Source organism: Andrographis paniculata, unplaced genomic scaffold, assembly GCF_009805555.1.
Source record: "Andrographis paniculata isolate CXL003 unplaced genomic scaffold, ASM980555v1 Contig12END, whole genome shotgun sequence".
Taxonomy (NCBI): Eukaryota; Viridiplantae; Streptophyta; class Magnoliopsida; order Lamiales; family Acanthaceae; genus Andrographis; species Andrographis paniculata.
This window is the reverse complement of record NW_026137402.1, coordinates 5077894-5101511: the sequence shown is the minus strand read 5'-3', so window position 1 is coordinate 5101511 and position 23618 is coordinate 5077894. Positions and strand designations below refer to the sequence as shown.

The following is a 23618-nucleotide window of genomic DNA, read 5'->3' as shown; positions in this document are numbered from 1 at the left end:
TATTCATATTATATATCATATTTATTATTATTTTCACTTATTTGTTAAAATTATTTGATATATATTTATAATTCAACAAAAATATTTTTTACAAAATTATTTCATAATATAAAAAAATAATCATTTTTTAATATTTTTAAAAATAATTGAAAAAAATATATTAATATATATTTAATAATCATAATATATATATTTTTTTCAAAATTTTGATACAATATTTATTTTTTTAAAAAAATTCCCTATATAATTGACATTTTAAAAAATAATAGTATTTTATTTTATTAGTTAATAAAAGTATGTAAAAATTTTGGTTCTGTTTACTTGTAAAATTTTTATCCTGATTTTAATATTTCTAATTTTATTTTTTATCCAAAAATATCAAACCAAACACGCAATTTTCATTTATTTTATTACACTAAAATCTAATTTTCACATTATATCATATCAAACAACTATTTAAATTTAAAATTTTACTATTTAAAATCAAAACCTCTCAAATAAACACAACAATTTTACATTTTTGTCCTATTACTAAAATTAAAAAAAAAATTTAAAAATAATACTTTAATTTGAGATAAAACAGTAATATATTTTTATTAATAATTGTACATATAAATAGCACTAATTTTGATTTAAAATATTAAAAAAACAAGTCTCTAGCTATCATTAATATTCTACGGTTCAATATATCTCTATCATATAAATTAAACATAGCTATAAATAATAAGTGGATTTATAAACAAAGTATAAATTACTACGTAACCAATAATTTATAATATCAAAAATCATTTTATCAAAAATCATTTTATAAGCCACCTAAGCCATGACCTGGGTTAACTAATATGACCAGATTTTCACGTCATTCAAAAATAATACTCCCTCCGTCATTTTTTTTTTTTTAAGTAAAAAAATACAATTTTTTTAAAAAATAATAATAATAAAATTTTTTATTTTTACATATTTTTTTTAAAATCTGTGTCCAGTCACGAAGGGAGTAATAATAAAAAAAAAAAAAAAAAAAATCATTTTCTAAGGCAGCAGGAGTTGAAATAGCAAATAGCACATAGGGGAATGAATTGTTGAATAACACAAACAAACCACTAACCATTGCTTCTTAGAGCCATTTTTGTTTACCATGTATTCACTATATTACATAACAAAAATACATTATTCTTCCGATCGAAAGAAAAAAATAAAAAACATTATTCTTTCTCTCAGAATATCATAGAATACAAACACAAACACCAACCAAAGGCATCCAGATTTCCCAATTTATTTGTTCCATAGATATAGTACGAAAACAATTATTATTTTCATTACATATTCACCATGAAAGTGAAGTAAGTTTTAGATAAAAACGAATGCATAGATCTTTCTTTATATACAGTCGATCTCGGTAAACCAGGAAAAGAATGTTACAATCAATATTCAAAGAGGTAGCAGCAAATAAATTCACACCAAAAATGAGGGAAGCAATGCAATGACCAACCACCTATTCTATTATACACTTTCTCCTCTAGAACCAAATAATCAACACCGCGGATGCAACCAACAGTATACGTGTGCTAAACTGGCTGAAGCTTAAGCTAGCTATCTAGATATGTATATAGTTCATATAAGACCTGGTGAAGAATTATGTCCACGGCCATTATCTGAATGGATCTCAGACTGCAGTTTCCCAGACTTGGCTGACGATGAACCTGGGATTTGAGGGGAATCGCTGCTCATACTGTCCCTGTATAAAGATGACATGGGGAGCCCGTGGATCTTTGGCAGGCCTGTGGCGTCACTGCTCATGCTGTAACCCCTCCCAATATTCTCAGCTTCGAGAGGAAGCTCCTCCAGCGTCTGCATTTTTTATAACAGAAAGACAAGTTTTTCAGCATAATTGAGCAGAAACTCTCCTCCCAGCTCAAGCTAGTATTGAAATGTAAGTGTAAAGTAATAACATGGAAATGATCACAAGGAAATTAAGAAACAGATATGAAAGAAATAGTGTATCTTATCTAGGATTATATATTCAAGGGTCTGATAAAAAAAATAATAAACAAAAAATAAAAAAATGCAGAATGAAAATAGAGTTAGTAATTTAGATTCGTTGGGGCAGAATATTGGTTCCTGAAGTACACGCGCACTTACCTGCCAAGCTAGCTGCAGAACCCGGAGTTTTTCGCGGGTACGCTTCCTTTTCAGTGAAATTTCATCTGGCTCTCGTAACATCTCCTCGAACAAGTTGTCTCTGTCAAAACATAGCAAAGCACTAGCATAAAATTTTATGCACTTGAATAGGAACAGAGACAAAAAGGAAAGAACAGAAAAAATGAAGAAGATTAACAATAAAGCACAAGGAAAGTAATTTAGGTTACAGAATGAACAAACACATTGTGCATTTGAGTACTCATTGAAGCATCTACGATGCTTTTGTTAGGGAAAATAAAATTTGGGCTATCTCCGTAACACTGCCATAGTGTATTTGCACCGTATTGACAACTATAAAAAATGGACAACCATTTTAAAGATAATAAGTTGCACCTCATCATTTCCAGATGCCCTTGTATCACTTCCCAATATATTTCTAGAACCACCAGGGATGCAGCATGCATTTGTTTTTTTTTTTTAAATTCAGGTGGGTTTAGCCATTTTTTCATTCAGTGTTTCATACAAAGATCCTATTAATGAACGGTGAACTAGGCACAGTGAAGCTTTCTAATCATTTCAAAAATAATAAGTAGCACCTCATCATTTCCTTATGCCCTCATATCACTTCCAACATATTTCTAGAAGCACCAATGATACAGCAAAAATATATTTGTGATTTCAGGTGGGTATAACCATTTTCCATCCGGAGTTTCATACAAAGATCATATTTATAAAAATTGAGCTGGGCGTAGTGAAGTTTTCTCATAATTTCAAAAATAATAAGTTGCACAGCATCATATATCATTTCCAAATGCCCTTGCATCACTTTCCAACCAATTTCTAGGAGCACCAGGGATACAGCAAAATTCCTTGCTAAATGTTGAGGTAGGGGTAGAGAAGCTTTCTCCCTCTGGCTATAATGGTGAGCTGTGTTTTTCCTAGGTGTGTTTGTTTGGGGGATTGGATTAGATTTCCACTATTCATCCCATTTTTTTCCCCCAAAAACATCAAATCAAACACCTATTTTTCATTTTTTATATTATACTAAAAATCAATTTTACATTCAAAACATCACATTAACACCTATTTATATCACATCATACAACTATTCAAATTCAAAAATTTTACTATTCAAATCCCAACTCAAAATCCAAACCCCCAAACAAACAGTGTAATTCTCTGTGACAAGGCACTAATAAGCAGTTCCTTAGGAAATGATCAACTACAACAATCACAAACTCTCTTTGCTACTAAGTTAAGCTGCCCCATCATGGGATTATCCTAATGGGCAATGGCCTGTGTTTGGAGAAGTCAATGACCAAATGATACGTAAAATACTCTTTACTTTCTAAAAAGTAAATATGGCCAGGGTAGCTATACATAAGTGTTAGGTTTAAAGTTTCAGTATAATATAATTTTTGAAATTAGTAATCAATCTGTATTGGACAGGGAACGTAATCTTGTATTGGACAAGAAAAACCCAGTAGTATTACTTTTGTGTTACTTAAATTTCATTTGAATTAGATTTTTCATTTTTCAACAGCTTCAATGTGAAATGAGACAGTTTCAACAAAGATAAAGCATCATCAACTTTATTCTCTTAGATCTGTCTAAATAGTGGTGGCATGTGGCATAGAATATACCTGTAAAGCTTTTTGATTAAAACATTATGCAGCTCACGCTTGGTGTGATTTACCTGAGAGAAATGTATAACCGTTACAAAACTCAGAGTACTTTGGTATATTAAGGGGCAAACGCTAGACCAAAATTGATTATAATCACTCCCAATATGGAAGTTAATGATACAAGTAGGTGTATATGTTGGAAACTAAAACTTTAGCATTGCATTCAGGTATAGTATAACAGTATTCATTTATTCAGTAATAACAGTAAATTCTCCATGTTATGAATCATGCTTAATATGGCATATATATAAATACTATCTAATTCATTTCCTGATAAAGTTTATAAACAGAGTGATACAATTCACAATAGATAAAAAAAAGTATTAAGAAAAATATATAGATGAGCAAAGAAAAAAAAAAGGGGGGAAATCATAAAAGATAAATGGTAATCAAAAGCTGCCGGAGAATATAAAAAAATTTACCAGAAAATGCATAATAGCTTTTGGCACAGAATCCTCAATATTCTTTCTCACAATGTCATAATAGGACCTTAATAACAGCTTTGTTACAGCGATCTCCAAAACCTCTTGATCTGAATGGGTTTCAGAGGGTCTCAAAACACTCGGGGGCTTTGTAAAATACAAAAATAGAACATAAAAAGAAAATAATAATGCATTAGCACAAAGAAAGATTAAAACTTATCAAGTAGGAAGAATATGCAGGATAGACAGTTTTAGTAGCACAAGAAAGATTAAAACTTATCAAGTAGGAAGAATATGTAGGATAGACAGTTTTAGCATACTTCTCTCAAATGAATCATTGAAACACCACGTTCCACACTCTGAAGAGCATCAGTAAATGGTTTGCTTGTGGGGTTCTCTTTTTTGGTCCGGCGGTCAAGTCCACCAAAAATTGAAGATATTCCCCAACTTGAACCTGTATTACTCGCTGCCATTGAGGACCGCAATATTACGACTTCACAAACACAATTACGCTAATCAATAATCTACATGGATACAGCATTGAATAAGCAGCTAGAAGGTATAACTGAGTTGGATTACTTTCTACAATTTTGATAACCTAGTAGAGGAAGCAAGATTATGATCCATATGTAAGTGACTACAGTACATTTGATGAAATAGAGAACTACAAATATAAAATTCCCCTCTGGTATATACTGACCATTCATACCAACCTTTGTCCAGTGAGATGTGAGACATCCTCCACACTATCTTAATCTAGTCTTATAAAACTATATTCATAGTTTACCTGATGGCATGCTGATGTTGAAGTTCATTTATGATGGCCTGGTCCAATGGATTACAGAATGATCAAGGTCATTGAACTAACTACTTTCCTTGCCATTCATGTAGTCCACTCACACACTGTTTTTGTTCTATTCATTGTATACATGTTCAGATTTGCCAAATCATTACTATACTCAAAATGGGTGGGAAGTGGGAAAGCAAATAATTAATGCACCTAAAACTTAAGAAAACAACATGCAATCTCTTCTGCCAAATGAAAATTTAAAACAATTCACTTGCATGGTTGGGGAGCAGAGGTTGTCAGTCAAAACAATTATGTTTACGTTCGATGAGAAGACAGCAGACAAAACTTACAAGATGGGGCAGGTGTCTCAACATCAGAAGCAACTCGGACACCCTTTTTTCAATTAAAAAGTGTAAACAAGTTAGCCAATATGAATAGCACGTTACAGAAAGCTCCATTGGAGAAAAGCATGAGCCAGTAGATTCCTTACTTGCTCTGGAACAATTCCATTCATTGGGCGGGCAATTATGGCCCGGCTCTTTATATTTCTTTCTGAGTTAGGTGCTTTCTCTGAATCTCCTGAATCCTGATTGACCAGCAGAGCGTAGATTATAGCACTGATTCTCATAAACAGTTTGAAATACATCTATCAATTATAGTGAATGGTGCTTACTATCTGCCTTGCCATGGCGGAAGATATTCTTGATGACTTGACCTGTTGTAAAGCCATCTCTAAAGCTTTACTCCCACCAATAAAGTTGGGATGGGAAGTGTTTATGTAGTCCATCTACAAACAGCAGATCTATAAAATTATAAATATGCTATAACCAATGTTCTGAAGTAACAATAATTCTGGAGATGGGCACAGAGGGAAATAGTCAAGACACAAGATACAAAGGGTTCTCTAATTTCGGTCTCAGAAAAAGAAATATAGCACTGACAAATCAGCAGTAATTTAATATGAGGACATTAAACAGGCGTGTTTCACATGCAAGATCCATTCTGAATACATTGTTTAGTTAAGATGGTTCTCCATAAACTGCATAGTGGGAATTAGTGGGAATTATATACATAAACAAAATGATCACATTACCTCCATTTCAATAATATGTCCTATGATTGATTCTGATGGCCCAAGGCCTTCTCGTAAAAAATTGGCAATGACCTCATCCATACGTTTTCGAAGAACTGGAAAACGCTGGAGCTCATTTACCATGCAGCAATGGCTCATCTACAAGGAAGGAACGAACTAAATCAAGTCCAGTAACCAGGATAGATACAATCATTTGCTAGGGATGTGTACCTTGATGAGCTCATCATAGATAAACCTAGCGCACTGAAGACTTGGATCCAACAGACGAGCTATTTGTTTTCTAACAAGAACTTCAAAAGGAACCTACATGTTTAGTTTATTTAGCATGTACCAGTTATCAAAAAGCAGATTGAATGACAGCTTTACTTAAGGAAAGATCATTAACAAGAAACCACAGGTGCTAAGGCCTACTTCTGGAACAAAAAGTCCAGCCTTAGGGCCCTTTGCATTTTGAATGGAAGTACGGATGTCATCGTCAGTAATTTCTTCACAAGGATCCACATCCTACATGAAGAGAATAGAATTATTTCTTACAGAACTTCAATCAATTGACTATAACAAAATATGTAGATCAAAATTTAGCAAAAATAATTAAGGGATGTAGAAAGGACATGCAGGGCAGCATATACAAGTTGTTTACACCTGGAGATACGTGCTTTGGAAAACCCTTTACCACTACACACTACAAACTGGTAGTCTGGTACTAAAGGACCAGAAAGGTACACAGACCACTAAAGATTATTGCTACAAAAAATAAAATCTCATGATAAAATACTTCATCGGAAGTTTATATGATTTACCTTTAAAACCCTTCTTTTATCCATGTTAACATATTCCACAATTTTTCACAAGAAAATTTCCAATGCGTTGACTGATACATTAAGTCTAAACTGATCCAGATAATTTCATGATCTCCCAACAGTACTTACAAGTTATGTTCAGAATATTAAGATCAACAGAACAAACCTCCAAGCTCTTTACGTATATATTTTGGAAAATGTAATGAATTCTTGCTCCACCCGACAGTTCCGTTGTTGACATCTCTTCATTTTTCCCATCTATCTTTGAAGAAAAAGCTGTTTCCAACAAAGAAGGAAGTACACTAGTCAGAAATCCATTTATTATTTTTTTAACACTCCACTCGCTGAGTGATGTTGCAACAGAATATAGTCATGCCAACTGAAAATTTGGGTTACTAGTAAACAATCCCAATTTTATCAATAATGATGAAATAGGAATCCCAGATTAGTAACAAGCAAACTTTCAGTGAAGTATCTGCATGATATCTACAAACAAGGGGTATTTACCATTACTATGTACTAGCATGATAGAGCCACCAAAAAATGAAAATGAACCTTGTACAGACCAGAACAAAATCACTGAGTACTCAACGACACTACACCTCTGTTTAAGTCATTAGAGACTTCAGAAAGCATCAAAATTACAGTAGAAAGAGAAAAAGGAGATCACCTACCTTCAGAGTATCTTGAAAGAATGTTTAGTAGTAGTGCTCCTTGGCCAGCCTATGCATCAAAAAAAGGTAAAGAACTCATTTAGCTAAGAGAAGAACAAAACTACAAATACAAATATGGGTTAGCTAGGTAAAGCTAAAACTAAATTTATAGAACATTAGAAACTGTTTCCATATGCAATAGTTACCTTACAATATAAGATAGCAGGATAACAATGATATCAGAATATTAATCATATAGACAATAAATGATAACAGCTAGTGAGATTACATATCTAAGAATCTACCCTTGATTCATTATTTTCCCCATAGCTTGCATGCTCCTTGGCAACAGAAACAAGTGCACTACTAATGTGAGACTTCAGCCCTGGGAGAACAGTCTTAATATGTTGTATCAGAATCTGCACAAGAAGTAGATATTTCACAGACAATTTGTAATAAAAATGCTACTTTCAGATCACATGTAGAACTCAAAATCTACAATTACTGAAGCATATCCTAGTATATGCTTATCAGGGCCTGCTATCATATGCAAGGTGAAATCAAGATGGGGTTCCACCAAGTCATGGTATTGGCATGTAAGCTTGCGTTTTAGCATAGAAAGAGAAAAAAACTACAAAACTAATTAGTTTTTCATCATACAACTTTTTCCTGCTTCATTATGCCAAACAAATTTGATGGGCTTATAAGCTTTTCCAAACACTAAACTAAAAGCCAATCTGGAAAACCAATACACAGAGCCCTCAGGCATCAGTAAAATAAGGACCAGGTGTGTAAATAAACAAGGCAGTAAGTAACAAGCATTATTGTAGATTATGTGACAAATAAATTAACAAGCGGAACAGCGTCAAATAAACAAGGTGGCAGGAAGCTATGATACAGATTTTGAGCAAGCAGAAATGGACAGAAATAGCAGTGTACGTACTTCAAAATTCCAGAAAATAACAGTAACATAAGCCCACTATGAGTAAACCAATTAAAGGGAGTAACGAGCAAAGGACAGAGCTTGAGATGGATGACATCAAGCATGAAGAAGCAGATGCAGGTGCAGAAAGTACTGTATATCAATCAAGATGCTACATAACAACAGCTACATAAGCAAAACCATGACTCAGTTTCACAAAATTACCTGATTCAACTTCTTAGCCAACTGTGGGACTCCACATCGATCAGCAATTTCAGAGTACACCTATACCAAAGATTTGTAAGCCACTAAATTACCTGTACGCAAAGACATCCAAATGAATATGCAATGATAAATATCAAGATCTTACTGGCCGACTGCGAAAGAACTTCTCTTCTGCTATAAGCGCATCTTTGATGCTTCGATTCATCAGAATATCCTGTTGATTAATAACATCAAGGATATAATCACACTAAGCACATTGTCCATTTCTTATTAGTTATTGGCAAATTGTCCGTCATTGTAGTTACACTTAATGAGAAGCATTTTTCAAACCCTATCCAGCATGAAAATCACGACACTTCTTTCTAAAATGATATCAGAGGTTGTGTTTTGCATTTTCCGCAAAATTTCCACCCCTATACTAATTTACAATGCTCCAAATTATTCATAACCATAAAATGGAGTGATTTCAGCCTAGGAGAAGAGTTGTTTTAACTTGTCCATGCTAACACCCACTATTGTTCAGTGTAGACTTTGGAGATGCAGTGATCATGCCTAAACTTTGGGATCTTGATTTCATACTGTCATATCTCCCTAATTTCACTTGTATCTCTCTCTAATTTCTTCCTATGATTCTCCTATTTTCATATTTATATAAACTGTATTTCCTTAAAAAAAATGGCACATAATGCGCAACAATGCACCATTATGTCGGCAAGTTGCACTTTTGGTGGGCAACTGCCTTTACACTGGCACAGAGAAGTATGCCAAAGCTTGAGTTAAGTTTTTTATTTTTATGGGCTTTTCTGCGTTAAATCATCTTCCCACTTTTGCCTCCAACCCTATGCTCCTCCACTCCTACGATCTCACCCATTGTGCATATACTTTCCTTCTATATTTCGAAAACTATTTTAATCTATAAATCTTTTATAGTTTTAGTAAATGAATTTTATACATTGTTTGCTTGGATATTATTTTCGACTTTTTTTTCTATTCAACTCTCACTGTTCCCTATTAAAATACCTTGTCTTCTCTCGCAAAACACTTCATTCATACCACTATTCAAATTTTAAAAAAATAAAAAATCAAACCCAAATGCAAAAAGTAAAATAAAATGGCTGACTAAACACACCGTGTTTTTTAATGTCTAGTTGCATTTATTTTATTAAAATAGTATTTTAATATTTGTATTGTTCTTAATTTTATTATTATTTTTGTACTCAACTAAGTAACATCATCAATTGTAAAAAATTTGAGGTCGAAACTGTAATATACTGCCAAATTCTAATAACTAAAACAATTTACAATGTTAATCTGTAAGAACTCTTGAGAGAGACATTACTGGATTTTCAATGCAAATATATATTGATTGTACATAGATTTCAATGTTAATTATATATAATACTAAAGCACATAAATGGCCATTTACAGCTATGATCTTTCCATATCTATAATTATAATTCCGCTCCAAACGGCCATTTACAGCTATGGTCTTGCCATTTACAGCTAGTTTGTTTTCTTGAGGAACTTTTCCCAATTTTTACTACTCAGCTTTCCAATTTCACTCCAGAAACATAAGGAAAAAAAAGACTGAAGTAAACAAAATACTTGTTAAGAATATCGAAAGAATAGAATAACTTCTGAACATTAAGTGTAATAAAAAGTTAAGCTAGAAGAACAAAACTTTCAGGGACAGAAAAACAACACAATCTAAGGCATTATACCAATTTTTGGGTGTCATAGATGTGAACTTCTAAGCTGGGAGAAGAAAGAACCAGAACAAACAGTGTTCAAATGTGTTGCCGAAAGATCAACCAAGGGTACTAACATTATAGTCAATAAAAGCATGCATATTTACTATTAAAGCCTGCTCCAAATGAAACGGGACAGATTAAATATAATAAAACAATTCTTATGTAAACAAGATTTTACCTCCTGACTTCGATTCACAACACCAACATAGCCAAGCCGAAGAGGAATCACTTTTCCAAGCAAAAAGTTTCGGGCATCAGTACCCCTATCCATTATATCTAACTGGAGCAGCAATGAGTGTGTAAAAATCTTATATTGAAGAGGGCACAGGGTGGTGCTCATACTAGATATAACTAAACAAAGCCAATGTGCAAAAATAAATAAATAAATACATTTACCTTTGTAATGACACCAATTGTTCTATAACCTGCAAGTAGAAAATTTCACATGAGCCTTGTCTTCAAAAGCTAATGTGTTTAGATATATTTTGAAAGTGTTTTGGTATTTTGAGTTGTTTTGGAATAGTAAAATTTTGAATGAAAGTTAAGTGTTGGATAGATGTAAATAGGGGTATGATGCTATGTGATGTTTGAATAGAGAAATAGTTTTCGATGTAATATTTTTCTTAAGAAAAGAATAGGTATTATGCTTTTTAGAGAAGTTTCTCAATGAATAGTGTAAAAATGACATAAAAAACATAAGTAAACAGAATTTCGACTGGTTAAAGGGTGACATTTTGATCATTTACCCATCTAGGGCTTGCGTTCAGATTCCTTAAGCATCTTAGATAATGATTGAAAAAAAAAAACCAACCATCAGGATCAACAATTCCAGCCATCTGAAGAGCATCTGAATTAGCCAGGTCAGAATTCGCTGGTGTAACAGCCAGTATCAGACAACTTGGAAGTTTGATGTATGACATTATCATTGTTCTAATGCGAGCTTCAATATCAGATGGCTGATCACCAACAGGAACTTTTGTCAGACCAGGCAGATCCACAAGAGCAATGTCAAGAACATTTGGGGAGAAAACTTTTAAACGTATCTGTTTGTCTGAAACACCTTTGTTACCCCCTGCTTCTCTCTCCGTTTCAGCCTACATAAAACCCAGAACATCTAGTATACAAAGCTACAATAAAACGTCCAAAAAAAAGAAGTAAATATGTATAATAAATTGCAACAAATACCATAAAAAGAGACGGTGTTAATTAGATCTATCCTGGTGTAAAATGTGATTAGATAATGGCTCTCTTTCTAGCAATGATTATCTACGTCAGAATATCTCCTATGTCACAAAGTAAGAAGTTTAGCCACAGACTGAATACCAACATTGAAAGACCAAAGGTGACTCCTAAACTGTCAAAGGAAAATCTTAAGCATAATAGATGGAAAAATACATTAAAAGATGTGCTTAGAAGAGAATGCTCCCTCCCTCCACAATTAATAACAATAAATTATGTTGCAAAGCATTGCATTAGTCAGATAGGATGTGCTGAAGTGTGTTAGCAGTATGAACCCTGCTAATACGACTAAGCCAGTTAATTGCCATCAACTTAACAGGCCAGGCGTTTGATAAAAATCCATTTCATAAGCAAACAGGGAGAAAACAAAGCATTATAATATGTCATTGATAGTGCAATCTACAACATTCCCATATAAAAAGATGAAATCTAATATAACAGGTATGCACTAAAATACTGATAATATCTCTCAAAGAAGGACAAACATCCTAAAGTCCATTAAGCTTTTATCTGTCATTGGAAATATACTGCAAAGTAGTTAACCAACAAAACATTTCTGAAATTGTTTCAGAATATTTTTTATTTTCCTTTTTTGAAAGAAAATTTTTTATATATTTACCACAACACGATTTAGGAGGTGCATGAGGAAATAGAGACTAGGGAGGTTACAGTCAAACAGAGAACAATGTGTTTCCTCTAGCTCCACGTTGATAGGGCAATATTCATGGATTATGAAAGTATACCCTCGATTTCTACAAAAATGTATTTTCCTCAATACAACTTTTTTCGTACTGTAATCCCTATTTACCCTTTTCTCATCTGCAGTTCTGCACCTAATGTTTTACATGTGTAATTCAATAAGTTTTTGCCAAAATTTCATAAAACTTTAATTCCTTACCAAAGCCTAAAACATTAGTCATTTTAGGAATAGAGGGATTGAAAATCTATATATACATACATACATACATACATACAAATATCCAGAAATCAAGTGAGAACACAATAAGATCTAAAATCTCTATGCTTTTTGAAGACACAAGAAGACAAAGATCTTGTTCAATTCCACTCTTAAATATCGGGGGCTTTTTAGTCACCAAAAGTTCAATATAATTTACTTTCAGAATTACGGAATACATGACAACATATACGATTTGATTACTTGAAGAAAGTTCAAATCAAGTTTTCAAATAAATTCCAGTTCCAACATAATAAAATCTTAAAACCAACCTGAATCTCCCTTCGGATAGCATTAAAATCAAAGAACTTCTTCCCGGGCAAATGCAAGAACTCCCCCCATTCTTCGTCAGTCCCATCACCCTTCCGCTTCATCTGCACGAGTTGCAGCACCAATGGGCGGCGCGTGCAGATATCATTACCACGCGGCAAGAAATCACGGCCCACAAGCGCCTCCAGCACACTTGATTTACCGCTGCTCTGGCTGCCGATAACGGCAACCTGCGGCAACTCGATCGTGGATTGACTTCCAAGCTGAGCAAATATATCCTGCAATTTGTTCACTATGGGTATTACCGAGAGCCCCAAGGGTGTGGCCGCCGTACCACTGCCCTCCGCCGCCGTTTGCTCCTCCGCCATGTATGCAATTTTGATTGAATATTAATCAACCGAAACACTTGGTAAAATTTGACTTGATTAGGGATTGAAATTAGGGATCTGCCGAGCAAAATAGTCGGATAAGTGATTGGATGGTTGAAGAATGAAGACAGCTGTGGCTGTGCGCGCATGAACTGCAGCACTGTGCTGTGGAAGAACGGATTCAATTCAATTCAATGAAGGAGAGCATTATATGTGATCCCACACTATAAATTTTTTCTGTTAAATTTTTTTTCGGCAGTCCAACACGACGACCTTTACGCTTTATTTGCAGGCCCTCAACTTGGCCTGTAAATTGACCGGTTTCGTATGGATTTGGGCCCGGTTCGGTTCGGTTCGGACCCGGACCCGGATCCAAATCCGTCTAATATTAGTCCGGATAGCATATCTTAACTTTCACTATTTCGTTTGTACTCCTTCCACTTTATTTTTTGTTCATTTCCTTCCCTCCTGCCCATATATTTTGGGTCTATTAATGTAGATATTGAAATTTAGGTTAAATATAATTAGTAAGTAATTAAAAAGTGTATTAGTAAAAATAATTATTATTTAATAAAAATAATTATAAATTAAAATTAAGATAAGTAAATAATTTAATTAAAATAAAAAAATTTGTAAAATTTAAATTTAAGTTATGCTGGAATGACAAAAATAAAAAATAGGAAAAAATTATGTGGGACAGAAGGAGTATATTTTTTTTTAGTAATTATTATCTCATTATTTTATACTCTTTCGTCCGGTTCTAAAACTCTTATTTACTTTTTTGTTGATCTTTAATATTAATTATTAAATCGAAATATAGTGTGTTATGATACTAATATAAGGATATCAGAGGCGGACAGAAAGAGTATAAATATTCATACTTTATTATCACATGATTATTTTTTAAATTTTTTTTAAAAAAATCAAAATAAAATTATCTTATCACTACTTTAACTACTCACTTTATTTAAAATTTTATTATTTATTAAATATATATTTTATAGGGAACGAAAAGAATATAATATTGTATCAATAATATTTAGTTAAATAATTTAATTATTAAAATAAATAATTTTTTTTAGATATAATGCTAGTATCCAATATCTCAAATACAATTTCAATATGCCGCATGCCACAACATATTCATTCACAAATCGCTTTTGGTATGCTTTTAATATACCGAAAAAATTGCTACAGAACGATATGATTCAATTTTTTCGATATAAATCCTATCAAACCATTTCAAATAAATCGATGATTCATAATAGTTGATAAGAGACGAACAAAAATTACAAGTCATCTACACTAACAAGAAACCCAAATTATTGTTATTTAAACATATATTAAAAATAAAAAATATTCCTATTTTAAATAAATTTCAATAAATAAATAATAAGTAGATATAAATGCATAGAATAATAGAGAGAATAATCATAATTCTAAATAAAATTAATATGTAAGTTCTATGTATTATAAAAATATTCTAAATATTTCTTAAAAAGCAAGTTAAATAGTTGATTTCAAATCAAATAATCCATGATTTTATCTATAAATGTATGCTAATAAATTAAGACTATAAAATTCAAGTATTTAGGTATAATATATTTTAAAAAAGGCAAAATAAAATTATCACAAACTAACAAATATATATTATAAATTTATAAATAAAAATTTATAAACAAATGTAAATACATTTTTTTATATTTTTATTTTATATTTAAAACTATTAATATGAAAAATATATTGTTTGTTATAACTATTTAAATGGTTATAAATAAATACAATTATCCACCTACTTTCAACTTTATAAATAAAAACTTAAAATAAACTCTTAAGTGGAGAAGAAAAAAATATAAAAAGTTTAAAAATTTAAATTCTACTCTATGAATGAAAACAAACAAAAAATAAAAATAAAAAGTAAAATCCGATCATCATAGAAGTATATAAACATAAAATTTCAGTTTTGTGCGACATTCATATCTTTACATTTTTAGGTTGATGAATATTTTGTATTAATTAATGTTCAATTATTTGTATTAATTATAGGCTTATAATTACAAATTATATTAGAGTGTGTATATATATATATATATGTGTGGTATTTTACTTCTCATCTCATTTTCGGTATTTTGTTAAAAAAATTTAATAAAATGATCTATTAACTTCAGTGTTGATAGAACCAAATAGCGTAGAGTAATTTGATCCAATTCGCACAAATTACCAAAGATATACTGCAAATAAGATATACTGCAAATATTATTATATAACTAATTATGTAAATACAACTTTCATAATGATCAATTATATGTTTGTTATTATAAAACATTCTATACAAATGATTTGATAAAAATTGTATTTGATTTATTTAACTTTCTTATGCATAATTTGTAGTTCCCATGAACCTATTTTTCTCATTTTTTGTTTTATTAAAAAAATAATAATTAAAAGTAGTTCTATAAAATAAAAATATAGTAAAACATCAATTTTGATGAGATATTTTATGAGAGATTTTTTTAATATCAAATGATTGCCAGTATGCTTTTTTGGGTCTGATATAAGAAAATTTAGTTTAAATATTATATTAAAATAATATTTGATAAGATATTTTTATTAATTTTTTTAAAAATATATATATATAAAAAGTTCAAATAGAAAAATTTGAAAAGTTGCACCCTATTTTTCTTTAGTCTATAATTTGTCATAGATTATTTTTTTCAATATATATATATATTAATAATTTGGGAGTTTGCAATTTTTTTTCCTCCGAGCATACATTTGATAAATCCTTTGAACGACAAACACAAACATGGTAACACGGTAACAAAAGTATAATAAATTTTGAATAAGTAATCTTATGATCAGTGGTGGAATCGGGACAGAGCGCTGACTTTTTTTATTTTTCTTATAAAATTTATAAGGGGGAAATTAGTATAATTATGTTAAAAGTTAAATGGTGTGTTTGTTTTGTGAGATTTTTGAAAAAAAAAATTATATAAAATATAAAAAATTGTGTAAAAAATATAAAAATAATGAATGTATGTAATGTATTATTATTATTTTTTTAAGAAAGAACAAACCCTTATATTTTACACACAAAAAATACTCCCTCCGTCCCATAAAGAAGTATCTATTTGCTTTTTGTACGTAGTTTTAGAAATATTAGTATTATATTGGGATCTAGCAGGAATAAGGTAGAAATGACTAAAATAACCATTATGTGTGATATAAAAGTAATGACATCTGTGTAATATATCGTAAGTTGTAAGGGTATTTGTAATATTAGATAGATAGTACCGTTACTAAAAAATGAAATAGATACTTTGTTATGGAACGGACTAAAATGGCAAAATGGATACTTTGTTATGGGACGAAGGGAGTACTAATAATTGGGAGCTAATCCACCCGTGCTTATGATCATAAGTCCACCTATTACAACTTGATCTCTTGCTTACGCTTGTCGGGTTTCTGGCCGTTTTCTCCGTTTCAAAAAGTATGATATTCATTTTATTTTTATTTTTGTCATATTATTTTAATAATTAGATTTTTGGACTTTTAATTAATGATGGAGTTAGTCCAATCTTGATTTTTTTCTTCCTATTTCACCAAATTTGTTATTTGTCTTTTGCATATTGAAAATAATCAATACACACAAAAATGAGATAAAATATTATCAAAATTAACTAAATATTGCATTTAATATGAACAATTACCGCACTCGAGTTCAATGCAGATCCTATGCTGAATGTTATAAATTCAGTATGCTGAAAATGAATCTCAAAATTTAATTTTAAGATTATGTTTAAATTGACTTAATTACCCTTTATTAATTAATGGTTGAGATTGAGTATGCATATGTTGAATTAAAAATACACTTCAGCATATGATCCAAAGGCTTTCGAGTTATCCATTCCCCTTCACTGCATACTATGATTTTATCTTTCTTTTCCGTTATTTGTTATTTAAATATGGAATAAATATTTTTCCAGTTTGAGGAATTATAATATTTTGATACTTGTAGTTTTGAAAATTAAAGTTATATTTGATTATAAGTATTTATCTAATTTTAAAATAATGTCTATAATTTTGTCAAGAATGAACTCATGATCAACAAACTTCCAAGAGGCTGCTGCTATATATATATATATATATATATATACTCCCTTCTCCCCCCGCTTGTACGTTCTTCTTCATCAATATGATCAAAACCCTAATTAGAAACCCCAGTTTCATTTCCTCTCTCTGCAACTGCAAGCAAGAAAGCAGATCAAATCTACCTACCAACTTGATTAATTTCATTTTCTTCCTCAAATCAAATCACATAATCGATCAAGATTAGCGATGAGAACTAATTGTTCCTGTCTTGGTTGCCTTCTTTGCAGTCTTTACTTCATCTCCTCATGGCTCTGCGCACTGCTATATTACACATCCTTCATCATCGATGTATATATGTATATATATGCTTCATCAATATATAATTATATCTTCTTAATTCAATTCTTATTTTTAACTCTGCAACATTAATTAATTTTCGATTTAATTTCTTCAGGTTCCTGATATTAAAGAAAGATATGTCGTCTATCACTCGGCCAAGGATTTCGAGATTGACTATCGAAAAAAATCTTCAAAATCTGCCAAGTCCATGTTGATCGAGACAACAGTACGTTTTTCTTCGGAGGATACTCAAATTTCATCAACAACAACATTCAAGAAACCACGTTCCTCACCAAAAATCATATGGTATATATCCGATGATCCTATCGACAAATTAACTGATGCATGTCCTTGTCGAGTGATTAGTGTTAACAGATTCAGCTGTGTTTTGCCAATTCCCCAAAGTTCCTAACCATCAAGAAGGATAATGCGAAGGGAGCGCGTGTGTCTTACATTCCCTATACTTGCAAGAAGATGATGATGGTTCCAAAGGTTCTTTTTTCACTTTTTTTTTTTTTTTTTTTTACATGAATAAAAAAATACCCAACTGTGTGTCTCTATTATAGAAGTTTAGTATTGAATCTCACTACATAGCTCTTACACATATCTTCAGGATTTAATTAAGGTTTGGGATTCTGTGAGTTTGATGTTTCTTAATCAATTAAGTGATTCAATCCAGGAATCAATCTTGGATCCAATCCAGAAATCTCCATCATTATCCAGATATGGAGTATTTGACAAGATGAACAACACCACATCCCTCGAAAATCCTTTGATGATGATTCGCCATGCCTCGGAGCTCGGTGAACAAATACGGGTTTGTCCCATTTATAGATATGGTGATCGTGACTCCATCCTATGAGTATGATTCGTCGTTGGACAAAGTCCTTAATTGGCACGAGTTTTCGATTGTTCTGGAGGAGAAGGATGTTTATGAACTCAAGAGAATTCTAGAGAGTAAAGATGTTGCCAAGGTGAGCATGATCGATATATGGATCGATCAATCCTTGTAGTAATTTTGGACAGCAGATAGTTATTACATTACATTACATAGATATGATCTGATCTTATCCAAGAATTATATGATTTGATATATGATCCCATGTAAATTGCTAGAAATGGTGTGATTTGATATATGATCCAATCTTGTTTCCATTCTTTTGAAATCTTTATATTTAATCTACACTACTATATTACACATACTTGATCAATAACTCTCCACCTTACATATCAATATAATGTCATCTTAGTTCTATCAATTAATTGTCGATCCATCAATCCAGTGATTTCCTTGGGGGAGCAAAATTGTTCTATCGATTTTATTTTATTTGTTTTTTACTATTCTATTTGAATTTTTTAACATATTTCAAATCATTAGTTTTTTATTTAATCAAGCAGTTTGACTTTTGTGTGTGTATGAAAAAAAATTGTAGGAACCAAACTTGTCGGTTCACTTCTACGGATTTTGAGTCACCTTATTTTCTTTATTGAGTTATTCCCCTTAAGATTATAGTGGGTATTATGAAAAAAAAAATAAAAAATTAACAAATAAGGAAAAAAAAAAAAAAGAGAAAGAAATATAAGACAACTGTAGTAATTTTTAGGATAAAAAATTGTTTTTTATATAATATATTTATAATAAAAAAAAATTTATATAAAATTGTAAATTGAAATGGTGAAATGAAAGATAAAATAAAGTAAGAATTAAGATACTTCCAAAAAAAAAACAAGGAAAAAAATTGGGCTTGGCTTCTAAGTAGAAAAAATTAATTAGATGGTGAAAAATCTTTAAAAAATCACAAAATGTGTTTGTTTGGGGTTTAGATTTTGAGTTGAGATTTGAATAGTAAAAAATTTGAATTTGAATAGTTGTATGATGTGATATAAATAGGTGTTGATGTGATATTTTGAATATAAAATTTATTTTTTAGTATAATATAAAAAATAAAAAATAAGTATTTGATTTGATGTTTTTGAAGAAAAAAATTGGATGAATAGTGTATTTGGAAAAAATCCCCAAACAAACACACCCTAAGTATATTTTTGTTATGGATTATAGCAATTGCATGGTAATATATATGTATATATATATATACACCATAGCGAATGGCTTTGTGTATTATGCAAGGCGATAGATGTAATTTTTCAATTTATTATTATTATTATTATTATTATTGGTTGCATGTGTGCTATTAGACAACATATAATATTACTACAAAATATAATACAAATATACAATATCATTAAGGACAACAAACAGTATATATATGTCAATATAATACAAATACAACACATCTCGTACAATACACATTACTATTTTTAACACATAATATATTTATTATTATTAAGAAAACAGAGCATATACATTTATTATACAGTGTAATAGTAATACTAATGTGTACTTTTTCTATGTATAAATGTTAAAAATCAGCATGATCATCGCGGTAACCATCCCATTATTATTAATTTTAGTCTTGGAATGTGCTCTTGGACCAACTTCAAAAATGAACTCATCAACTAACTTCCAAAAAGCCGCTGCTGCTATATCTAATATCTTTCTTTCTTTCTTTCTTTCCTTCTTTCCCCGCCCGCCACTTCAGTCACCATATGCTCCTCCTCCCTCTTCTTCTTCTTCTTCTTCATCAATATCAAAACCCTAAATTCCCAATTAGAAACCCCATTTCCACTTCCTCTCTCTCTCTCTGCAACTGCAAGCAAGAAAGAAAGCAGATCAATTTCCTCAAATCCAAATCAAGATTAAAGATCATGAGAATTTGCTCCGATCTTGCTTCGTTTCTTTTAAAGCTTTACGTGATCTGGTCGGTAGGGTTCTCCACACTGCAATATTTCAATTCCTTCATTGACGACTCTCCATATTATAATGCCGAGGTATATATGCATCCATTCTTCAATGTATCAATCAACTCTCATTAACTCTGCAACATCAATCAATTTTCCATCTATCGATTTTCTCCAGGTTCCTGAAATTAAAGGATACGTCTACCATTCCGCCAAGGATTTCGAGAGTGACTATCAAGAAATGCTCGCCTTCTTCAAAATCCACGTCCACGTTGATCGAGACAAGAGCAACACACACAACAGTACGTTCTTCGGAGTACACTCAAGCGAGAGCCATTTCATCAAGAACATTCGAGAAAGTTCGTTCCTCACCAGAAATCCCCGGAGAGCCCGCGTGTTCTTCACTCCCATGCCTTGCCATCATATGGTGTGTTATTCAATTAATTAGCTAATTGTATATATTGTTCTTCCATCTGATGATCCTATCGACAAATTAACACAGATTCGGCTCTGTTTCGCCAATTCCCCGAAGCACCTAATCGATGAGAGCATGAAGATCTCCAACAAAAAGGATAACACGAAACCGCGTGTGTTCTACATTCCCTATACTTGCAAGAAGATGGATCCAAAGGTTTTACACATCTCTTTAGGATTTGAAACTTTGAATTCTATGAGTTTGATCTTTCTTTTTTAGTCAAGTCGATTCAATCCAATCCAGGAACCAATCTCCGATCCAATCCAGGAATATTCATTCCTTACCTTCGATACATTCCAGAACTCGCCATCATTCGCCAGATACGGACTATTCGAAAAAACAAACACCACATCCGTCGAGACCCCCTTCGTCATTTGCGACGAATTCGCTGCAAAAGCCATCGAAGAACTCGCAGTGCAGCCTCAGAACTCTGTTCGATTAGTCTGTTTACAGGGGAGCAAACACAAGCTCGCGTCGTATATCGACATCCCACTTCCGGCAGTGATCTCACCGCTATCCGATCAGCCTGAAAACACCACAAGGTATGATATTTTTGATAAGATCATGTCCATTAGCATATCTGCAAGAATTGAATTAATCCACGAATTGAATTGCTGCAACTGTTCAGGACAACGCTCGGTTATTGGGAAGGCGTTTGCGAGACGTATGTAAGCAAAATGCTCGTCATGCTGTGGGACGACGACGAAAAGCTTTACGTCAACTGCACAGAGAATTATTACGACGAAAGCAGAGCAGAGAAGCTCGTGGCTGCCCTGTTCTGCATTTGTCCCGACGCCGGCGCCAAGTGCATTGCTGAAGCTATTCATTACGGATGCGTGCCGGGTAATCGATTTCAGACAAAACGATGTTAATTCTATCTAAATAATGTGGAGGTACTAATCCTATGCTTTTTTTTTTTTGTTTCGACAGTAATCTTGGGCGATGAGTATGCTTTGCCGTTAGACAAAGTCCTTAATTGGCACAGGTTTTCGATTCTTTTGGAGGAGAAGGATGTTTATGAACTCAAGAGAATTCTAGAGAGTAAAGACATTGCAAAGGTTCAGAGCCTACAGAAGAATCTGATCAAGGTATGCATGATTGATCGATTAATCCTCGTCGTAATTTTGGACAACAGATGATTATTACATTACATTATACTTGCTTTAAGGATCACATCTACTTTTTGCGCCATTGTACTTTTTGAATTTTCTTTTTAAATTTGTACTACGTTTTGATATAATAATTAAGATTCAAAGATCAAATACGTAAAAAGTAAATGAGACCCTTATTAATATGACTTGATATGATGGATTGGGTGAAGGTAAGAAGACATTTCAGATGGAATCGAGCTCCGAGGATGTACGATGCATTCCACATGACGGTATATCAGATTTGGGTCGAAGAAAAAGAGTGCCGGAATCTAGAGCACCTCATGATCTCGGCCATCGGCATCAGCAGCCACTCGAAGCCGCGATCGCAAACTACTCAAATTTTTTGGATCTAGCTATCTAACAATTGCATTTTGTGTACAGTTTTATGTTTGGTAATTTCCTTTTAAGAGAAGATGAGACATCATTCATATCATATGTTTAGAAGATTTAGTGTAGAGTGTGCAAGTGTAAGAAGACTATCCTCCTCTTGAATAAGGTTGTCTGTGTGACTGCTCAGAATGTATCTTCTTTTGTTATACTTCAAGTCCAAGTTTGTTTAGATAAGGGGTTTTTTTTTTTTTTTTTTTTTTTTTTTTTTTTTTTTTTTTTATTGTGGAGGTTTTTGAAAATTTAGAAGTTTAGGAAAAATAAAAAGTTAGTATTTGATTTGATGTTTTATGAGAGAAAAAATGTATTTAATGTGATATTTTTTGAAAAATGAATAGTACCAAATAAGTAAAAGTGTGTTGTATAAAGAGGACGCAATTTTTTTGTTCCTATGTTCAGCCATGCTTCGAATATGACGTAGACTTTTTCGTATTTTTGTATCTTAATTTGGAATTGGATGAAATTCATGACTCATCCGACTATCCGATGTTTTTATCCCATTTAAACTCGTTTAGGATCTTAAAATATCATTATTATTATTATTCTTTTTTTATATTTTTTCAAAAATATTAATATATTAGAACCCATAAATAAAAGTTCACCTCATACTACCATGTCAATTTCTTTTCTATACAATTACTTGTTTTTTTATACTTAAAATATTAAATATATTATTTTTATTTACTTTAAACTAAAATTATTACACTGCTTTGCACTCATTTTCTTTTTATTATTTCTTCCTCAATTTTTTCTTTTCCTTAATTTGTTTTTTTTTTGCTTCTATCTTTTTGGTTTTTCCTTTACTTCTTTTTCACCCTGCTCTATGGAAAGGGGAAAAAAATGAAGGGAAAGAGAAAATTGAGAAAGAAAAAAAAGAGAGTGCAAAGTAGTGTAATAATTTCAATTTAAAATAAATAAAAATAATATATTTAAATTAGAAAAAAAATTGAAATTATATAATGAACACAATTATTAAAAAAATAAATTAATTTCAGATAAATCAAAATGACTGCATAAAAATAAATAAATTTTTTAAACAAACAATTATTAAAAATATATTACA

The 23618-nt window shown here is 31.6% G+C and overlaps 2 protein-coding genes across 4 annotated transcripts; one reads left to right on the top strand and one right to left on the bottom strand.

The window, feature by feature from the left end:
• Window positions 1-1290: 1290 nt before the first annotated feature.
• Window positions 1291-13543, bottom strand: LOC127255962 (dynamin-related protein 3B-like). Of its 3 annotated transcripts, none has more exons than XM_051281771.1 (20): window positions 12947-13539; window positions 11292-11574; window positions 10877-10905; window positions 10659-10760; window positions 8875-8943; window positions 8730-8789; window positions 7888-8001; window positions 7604-7652; window positions 7096-7205; window positions 6541-6633; window positions 6340-6432; window positions 6130-6267; window positions 5710-5823; window positions 5527-5622; window positions 5387-5429; window positions 4567-4739; window positions 4247-4393; window positions 3783-3835; window positions 2140-2239; window positions 1291-1848 (listed from the first exon to the last, which is right to left on the bottom strand). In XM_051281771.1, exons 1-20 carry the CDS (start codon window positions 13310-13312, stop codon window positions 1612-1614), a joined length of 2469 nt encoding a protein of 822 aa, XP_051137728.1. In that variant the 5' UTR covers window positions 13313-13539; the 3' UTR covers window positions 1291-1611. The 3 variants fall into 3 exon arrangements, 2 of the variants coding, with proteins under 2 accessions (XP_051137728.1, XP_051137736.1); XM_051281779.1 differs by having other exon boundaries at window positions 4567-4712; window positions 12947-13538; XR_007839749.1 differs by lacking the exon at window positions 1291-1848 and having other exon boundaries at window positions 2146-2239; window positions 4247-4356; window positions 12947-13543.
• Window positions 13544-20846: 7303 nt separating this feature from the next.
• LOC127253063 (probable glycosyltransferase At5g03795) lies at window positions 20847-22521 on the top strand (the record flags this gene model as incomplete). Its single annotated transcript, XM_051277488.1, has 6 exons — window positions 20847-20969; window positions 21045-21173; window positions 21237-21559; window positions 21646-21860; window positions 21948-22105; window positions 22339-22521. Coding segments are annotated over 6 exons (1131 nt in total), but the record flags the coding sequence as incomplete, so codon positions are not given.
• Window positions 22522-23618: the final 1097 nt, after the last annotated feature.

Bases quoted from the DNA above. Each gene is read 5' to 3' on its own strand.
- LOC127255962 (XM_051281771.1), bottom strand. From the start codon at position 13,312: ATGGCGGAGGAGCAAACGGCGGCGGAGGGCAGTGGTACGGCGGCCACA. The intron at 7,653-7,887 runs GTAGATTCTTAG...TTTGATGCATAG, and splicing joins GGGAAAATAATGAATCAAGG to GCTGGCCAAGGAGCACTACT. The intron at 6,433-6,540 runs GTAGGCCTTAGC...CTAAACATGTAG, and splicing joins CTGGACTTTTTGTTCCAGAA to GTTCCTTTTGAAGTTCTTGT.